This window comes from Vipera berus (assembly GCF_964194415.1).
Source record: "Vipera berus genome assembly, chromosome: Z".
In the NCBI taxonomy this organism is placed as follows: Eukaryota; Metazoa; Chordata; class Lepidosauria; order Squamata; family Viperidae; genus Vipera; species Vipera berus.
Window position 1 is genome coordinate 96,715,419 of NC_138205.1, and position 8,129 is coordinate 96,723,547.

General features: G+C 35.9%; 1 protein-coding gene across 1 annotated transcript; it reads left to right on the forward strand.

Annotated features, from left to right (window-relative positions):
- Nucleotides 1–216: 216 nt before the first annotated feature.
- Nucleotides 217–4,781, forward strand: SOSTDC1 (sclerostin domain containing 1). Its single transcript, XM_081343058.1, has 2 exons — nt 217–604; nt 3,617–4,781. Exons 1-2 carry the CDS (start codon nt 412–414, stop codon nt 4,030–4,032), a joined length of 609 nt encoding a protein of 202 aa, XP_081199184.1. The 5' UTR covers nt 217–411; the 3' UTR covers nt 4,033–4,781.
- The last annotated feature ends 3,348 nt before the right edge of the window (nt 4,782–8,129 follow it).

The window sequence follows — 8,129 nt, forward strand, 5'->3', positions numbered from 1 at the left end:
TTAGTAAGGGACGCAGCAAAGCAGCTAGGCCTTAGAAGAGTTCCAATCAGACGATGCCTCCCCCCCCCCCATGCAAAGCCGGGCGGGCATTGCTGCCGCCTAGAGCAAAGAGAAGTCATCGCTGTTTTACTTCCAGCCAAAGTTCCTGCGGGAGGTCGCAACTGGCTTGCTCGCTCCTCCTTCTGCTCCTCCTACACCCCTGCAGGCTTCCATTGGTAAAGCGGACCCCATTCCTGTTCCAGGGGATCCCACCCTCGCCTGAGCGGTGCTGTCATCTGGAACTTCACACCTGAATGAGCGCCAAACCCCTGGGACGATATAAAGGCGCTCCGCAAGCACTGGGCGGCACTTGCAGAAGAAGTGGCCGCAGAGAAGCACTACGTTCCAAGAGGCCCCGCGATTGCTCTTACTATGCTTGCTGCCTCTTTGCACCTCCCGAGTTTTCTGCTGGCCTGCGCGCTACTTAAAAGCTGCGTGGCATTCAAAAACGATGCGACCGAGATACTTTATTCCCACGTTGTCAAAACCGTCCCGGCCAGCAGCCACAACAACACCATGAATCAAGCGAGGCACGGAGGCAGGCATGCAGGTTTCGATCGGAACAGTAAGTATATGTATATATATATATAGAGAGAGAGAGAGAGAAAGAGAGAGAGAGAGATAACCTTGCTTTCAACATATGCCCATTAAGACCCTGCAGTGAAGAATAATAAACACATCTTTTCTGATTTCCCAGTAAGGCAGACTGAGTTTCATCTTAGCAATAGGTACAAATGTTTACCTTTGATTCCTTCATCCCTTGAGACCCAAGTCTGAATTCAGACCCGAGGTCAGTTGTGTCACAAAGAATAGCTTTATTAAAGCTATTTAATAATTGATACGGCTACCAAAACTAAGCATTGGGGACTAGCTATACATCCGTTTCTTTATTTTGGAAATAGAAATGCTGGGCGCTTTTTGAGACAAGTATTTGTCTCTAGCTACTTCATAAAGCTAACATTAACCTTCTGCCACAGAGCTTTGGTTTTCTTCCAGTGCCACCCCCTTTTAATTAAAAATCCTGATTTAGCACTGAGTGCTTCTCAACCTAAGCAAGTCTAAGATGTTTGAATTTCAACTCCCCAAATCCCCCAGCCTAAACTTGCTGAAGTTGAGGAAACACTGATCTAGCAGGTGTGCAAACATTTTGGCTCCAACTTGCCTTTAAAAATTATATATTTTTATTTATTTATTTGCTTTATTTATTTAAAGCTTTTATATAGCCATCTATCAACCAACCTTGGGGAGCTGAAAAGTATCTTCTGTTCACCCTCCATCCCAAGGCCCAGCAGACTTGCTTGGTTCTTGCTCAGAGAGAGAAGCATAAGCAGCCAGAATTTTTTTTGTCTGTCTTGAGCCTCACCCTACATCTAAAAATATAAAAGGAACATGCTATGAACACCTTGATCTTTAAAGGAAATAGTTTCCTTTTTCAGTGACAGAAAGGCTTAACTACCTTTTCTAGAAAGGTGACTGGAAGGAAGATACAGGAACTATCATGTCAATGCAAGATTACCGAAATAGCTCAGTAGAGTTGTTCAGTTAGTAAGCTGTCCCAGGAACAAGAAAGAAAGAAATACTAGGAAAGCTTATCATGTAGGCATATATTCAAAAGAACAGTGGTGGAGCAGAATTCTTCAGGCAGGAGTTAAGCATGCAGAAGTCCTCTGAAAACAATCAAGTTGGTATCTTCTTGAAAACTACTTAGGGTATCTGATGCCTTATTTTATCCAGTGATAATCTACTCCTCTCTGCTTAAGAGAAAAAATAATGTTAAATCACTCAGGTTGGCACTTTAGATAAATCCAGTGCATATTTAAGTTTTATTTCAGTAGGTTTTACATAGAAAAACTTCCACATTGAACAAACCTCAATATACACATGCTGATTCTCAAAGTATGATATTGATAGAAGAATCTAAGGACTCAATTTTAACAAATTCAAAAAATAAATTTTGCATATTTGATTTGATTTTCCCCCCCTCACAAATAAGATAGTAGTCCAGAAGGCTGGTGACCTCTTAAGTGTGCTACATATTGATAATAATATCCCTGAATGTTAGCAGATCCAGGAATTTAGAGTTGTAATTCAGCTAATCAAAAAAGTTCCTATTATAAGATAATTATTTCACTTTCTTGTTTCTGTGATAACATTTACTTTAAGAATATGTAAGACTGAAAGATGATGTGTGATGGAATTCATGATGTACATTCCTTTCAAAGGGATAATTATGAAAATAAGGACCGGTCTTGTTTCTATGAGAATATATACAGAGGGAAGCAAGCACAAACATGTCTGCATTTGCTGCTATTTCAGCACCTTGGTACAATGTCAGTTGCCTTTAAAAATGAAATAACATTGCCTCAGGTTGTGCAGGGTACTCAAGTCTTAAGAGAGACACTTGCAAGCAGTGGTATAATTCTATATCGCTGCACTCTAAAGAAAGCTCTCTACATATAAGAATATGTATGAAGAATATTGAATTATAAGAATTGTCCTCAAAGTAGAATCAGGTTCCTTTATAGATAACATGCAAGATTTTAGTTATCATGATTAGATTCATCTCAATATAATGTATTAAACTAAACTAACATGCAGGATAAGATCACACAAAATTTTAAACTAGCATTTTGGAGAAAATCCAGCTTGAAGTGAGATCCAGGATTATTTTCTATGAAAGGCAGAAAGATGAAAGGGAATCTTACAACATAAAGTTATTTCTGATAGTATCAGTAGCTAAGGCAGTACTAACAGCAATCTCCTTAGCTTGGGAGAAAACTACATATATTTCTATATTGTTTCTCTGGGATGGTTTCCTCCAGTCTCAGAAATTCAAATTAGGATTGCAGTGCAAGCAGAACTCCAATTTTCCAAACATGAGTTTTATTGGGTTATTAAAATAAACCCTACCATATGCTTCAGAAATGATAAGGTGGGCTTCAAATGTCAAGTGTATGGTAAAGGCATACCTAGAAGACACCAGAATGTAATATACCTGTATCATGTATAAGGAAAACATGATTATACATCCATGACATTCAGAAATATCTATTGATTGTGGTAACAGATTGGAATTAGCATCCTTATCCACCCTGCCATTCTTCCAAAATGTAGTGTAACATGAACTGGGTGATTTATGTTTTACTCTCAGTTTGAATTCCTTACTCTAGAAAAACGATGCTGAAGGTATAGCATAGCTGTCCAATGTGTGTGCAGTGTGATATGTGATGTGAGAAATCATAGATTTTGCTCTAAATTCTTTTGTAACTGAAGTATCATACAATAAGAATGATTAATTAATGACTAAAAAGACATTGGAAGTGAAATTGATATGGATCTTCTGACATCTATACAGTAATCTAGGGAGGAGGCAACTGTTATACCCAGGGCTTTTTTTGTCATAGAATGCTCAGAACGGAGTTCCGGCACCTTTTTTGGATGGAATCTTGTAGGGTAGGCAAGGCAGATTGTATGACGTGTGAGTTCCGGCACCTATGACTTCAATAAACATGGATGCTATGTCTGTTGCTATCTCTGATACAAAACTTTAAGAAAGGGTTTGTTTTGTTTTTGACAGGTCGAGTTCAAGTTGGCTGTCGGGAACTGAGATCAACAAAATATATTTCAGATGGTCAATGTACTAGCATAAACCCTTTGAAAGAGTTAGTATGTGCTGGGGAATGCCTTCCTTTGCCAGTGCTACCTAATTGGATTGGGGGAGGGTATGGATCCAAGTACTGGAGCAGAAGAAGCTCACAGGAATGGAGATGTGTCAATGACAAAACTCGCACCCAGAGGATTCAGCTGCAGTGTCAAGATGGAAGCACAAGAACCTACAAAGTAACTGTGGTTACAGCTTGTAAGTGTAAACGATACACAAGACAACACAATGAATCAAGTCATAATTTTGAAGGAGCAACTCAAGCCAAGCCAAACCAACATCATAAAGAAAGAAAAAAAAACAGTAAATCCACAAAGCAGTCTCCAAGTTAGAGCTTAATGTATATGTGGGATGTATGTATGTGCGTGTGTGTGTATGTGTGTGCGTGCACATGGATGTATATACACACACAATCCTTATTAATGACTCTCTGTTTTACAGATGTCACTAACTAACACAGGGGTCTTCAAACTTGGCCCTTTTATGACTTGTGGACTTCAGCTCCAAGAATTCCTCAGCCACCCGTGCCTGGCTGATAAATTCTGGGTGTGGAAGTCCACAAGTCATAAAAGGGCCAAGTTTGAGGACCCCAGAACTTATACAACCCCTTTTATGTTGTGGTATATCTACATTTGGGTATATATACATTTGTGATTTTGACCAAACTCAGAAGGGCATTCTTTTCTGAAGGATGTTTTAGATGTGACCCTTCATATTTTAAAGCTGGCCTATAAGTCTACACTTTATTGGTTTATATATACATATCTAAATAAATAAAATGAATATTTGTTGCCATGGGAAGTCAAACATTTTACAGTGCAGACAGCAGCTATTCTGAATTTTTTAGGGGCACTTTCCAGATCACATATTTTATTGGCAGCAGACATCTTGTTTAAAATAAATGTTTTAATTAGATTTTATCAGAGTGAAATTAAGACATTTTTAAAAAGATGTCATTTTCCTGAGATTATTTTTTCTCCATAATATAACTATATAAACAAATTGCTCAACAACAACAACAACAAATAATAAAGCAGGAAAAATGAAATTTGAATAAAACCTATTTATTTGACATTGTAATTATTTAATGAATTTTAATGTGCTTTATATTTTTAAGATGGTTTTCTGATATCTTTACCATTCTTTCAAACATCAAAATATTTTCCTATGATTTGTTACCAAATTAGAATATATCTGTAAATAATGTAAATATTTTAACCTTTATACTTTTTCTTAAAAAAAGAAACAGTTCAAGTAAGAAATTCTAAAAATGTTTTGTAAATACTTTGTAAAATACATTTTTTGCAGTCCATAATTAAATAATTCCAATAACTATGTATTTGTTTTTTTATGATGTAATAAAATAATTGATATGAAGAATTATAGGTTGATAGTATTGATAGCAAAAGAGAACATGTAAGATTCACTCTCTGGTAATGCATAGCCAATGTACTGAGCTACATAATCAATTATTTCATTCATACAATAATCTGGCAATAATTTTTCTTGCATCCTTCCTACATCAGGAGACTTAGGTAGTATGAAAAATGAGCTTTGCCCAACAGAGAAAACATATACTGAACTTCACTTGCCAGCCTTTTTTATGGGATGATGTGCTCAGTGGTAGGAAAAATACATTTAGGAAGATACATCAATAGCCTTCCAGGTCATATGCCCATACACATATGGAAGACAATTGTGCTGGCATTGGCATACCAACAAGTGAACTGAACTGATTCATTGAATGACTGCATGGCCTTAAATCTGACATTCACTCTTGCATTTGTACCTCATTGGAAAGGAACTCAAGCATTCCTGCTTAAAAATAAAGCTATTTTGTCCTGGTAGCAAGTTTAGAGAGAGAGAGAGTCAAGAGAAAGACTGATTTTGAATAATAATTCAGTAACCACTAGATGTATGGATTTCTATACCATTTGGAGTTTTCAACCTGCTGACAATACAAAACATGCCATTTTCTTGGTTTCTTTGTTCAAATTCTTGGGTATGGCCAACATAGTTTTTCTTTTTATTCCCCTCAGTCTCACTACAAAAAACCAGAACTGTATTCCCTGTTTATTCCAATACATTTTTGCATCATTCACCACATATTCTAAGATTTGTGCACACTAAATTTTTAAAAAGGAACATTGCCATTTCTATAGCTGCAAAACAGTTGTGCATTTTAATTATAAACATGATTACCAAAATGACTTGAATCTTAAACAATTACCGTATTTCTCTGTACAAGATACTTCTCAAAGTTACAATGGCAAAAGGTTTTTCACCCTTATGACTGTTGAAGTATTCCCGTGGTCATGTAATCAAAATTCAGAAGCTTGGCAACTGGGATATACTTATGATGTTTGCAGTGTTCCAAGGTCATGTGATCACCTTATGTGACCTACTGACAAGCAAAGTCAATGGAGAAACTAAATTCACAATTTAAATTCACAATTGTGTTACTAACTTAAGAACTGCCATGATTCACATAACTGGCAAGAAAGTTGGTAAAATGGGGTAAAACTCATTTAACAACTGTTTTGCTTAGCAATGGAAATTTGGGGTTCAATTGTGCTCATGGGTTGTAGACTACCTGTAATCCCATTTTCAATAGATTACAAATTGGTTATTTTTACCCACTTAACTGATATTTGGGTGGACCATTCTTAAAAAGTGTACAGAGATTGTCAAGAAATCTGTGTTCTCAAAAAACCTGTTAACATTTTTTTTTAGTTTGTCTTACCTTAATTTTCCAAATATATTTTTTTAAAAAAGAAATTGGCTAAACTACCTCTTTGAACTAGGACAGGAAAGCCTGGAGGAACATTGTCCATAGGGTCGCGATGGGTCGGACACGACTTCGCAACTAACAACAACAAACCTCTTTGAACTAGAAATTTGGCAATAATGTTTAGTATAAAGTAAATATCCAGGCAATTGCTTTGACTTCAAAAAGGTTTTGTAATTCTTTTTTTATTTTTTTATTAAAGAGTTTTACAAAAACAAGATTTTACAATATATCCCCAAATCCCCCCCACCCCAAACCCGCCCACCTCCCCCCCCCCACTTCCCAGAGCTAAATACAGGATTATAGTTATAATAATCTTATTCTAAATAAAAATTATGCATAATATACAATTAACCAAATTCATAATGTGCTTTAACTCCCCTTTAACATAACTACATACAAAGTACCAATAACAATATCCCTCTAAAATCTACTCATAAGCTAAATGGAACTTTTTAATCCCATATTTATTCTGAATATAATCTATCCATCTCCTCCAAACTGAAATATATCTTTCCTGTGAATGATCTTTCAAGTAAGCAAAAATCTTAGACATTTCTGCAAGATTCGAAACTTTAAACACCCATTCTTCTATAGTAGGCAAACTATCCTTCTTCCAATATTGTCCCACCAGTAACCGTGCTGCTGGTATCATATTCAACATCAAATTAGTTTCTTTAACATCACAATCTACAACAATACCCAATAAAATCAATTGTGGAGAAAACTTTATCTTTCTCTTAAAAATCTTTTGAATGTTCCACCAAATTTTAATCCAAAAAGCTTTTATATTTCTACAAGTCCACCACATATGAAAATAGGTGGCTTCTAAACTACCACATCTCCAACATTTAGACTGTAAATTAGGATACATGTTAGACAACGTCTTGGGATCCAGATGCCATCTATAAAACATTTTATAAAAATTTTCTCTTAAGTTTTGAGCCTGAGTAAATTTAACATTTCTAACCCAAATTATCTCCCAAGTGTCCAACGAAATTGGTTCCTGAATATTTTGTGCCCACTTTATCATACAATCTTTAACTAATTCCGTTTCCGAATCCAATTCAATTAAAGCATTATATATCCTCTTTATATGCGCACAATTTAAATCTCTAATTTTTTTACTAAATTTTGATCTATAATTGTGATGCCAACCTTTTGATCAAACTTCCACCTAGCTTTCAATTGGGTATATTGAAACCAAGAGTAACTTATGTTTTCTTGTCTTAACTCATCTAATGATTTAAGTTGCCAATCATTCCCTTGCAATCTAAGTAAATCCTTATAAGAAACCATATCCAAACTCATTCCCATAGATACGCCCTCTATCGCGTGTCCAGGAATTCCCCAAATCAGTATTTTATAATTTAACTTATAATAATACTTTTTCCAGACATGCAATAAAGCACTTCTAAGAATATGGGATTTAAAAGCCCTGTCCACCTTCTTATCGTAAAGCAAATATGCATGCCATCCATATACCAAACCCTCAAGATGAAGTATTCTCTTATTAGTTAAATTAAGCCAATTACTAACCCACGTCAAGGCAACCGCATCATAATACAATTTCAAATTCGACGCCTTGAGTCCCACTCTTTCCCTGGCATCTTGTAAAATCTTAAATTTAACTCTTGGTTT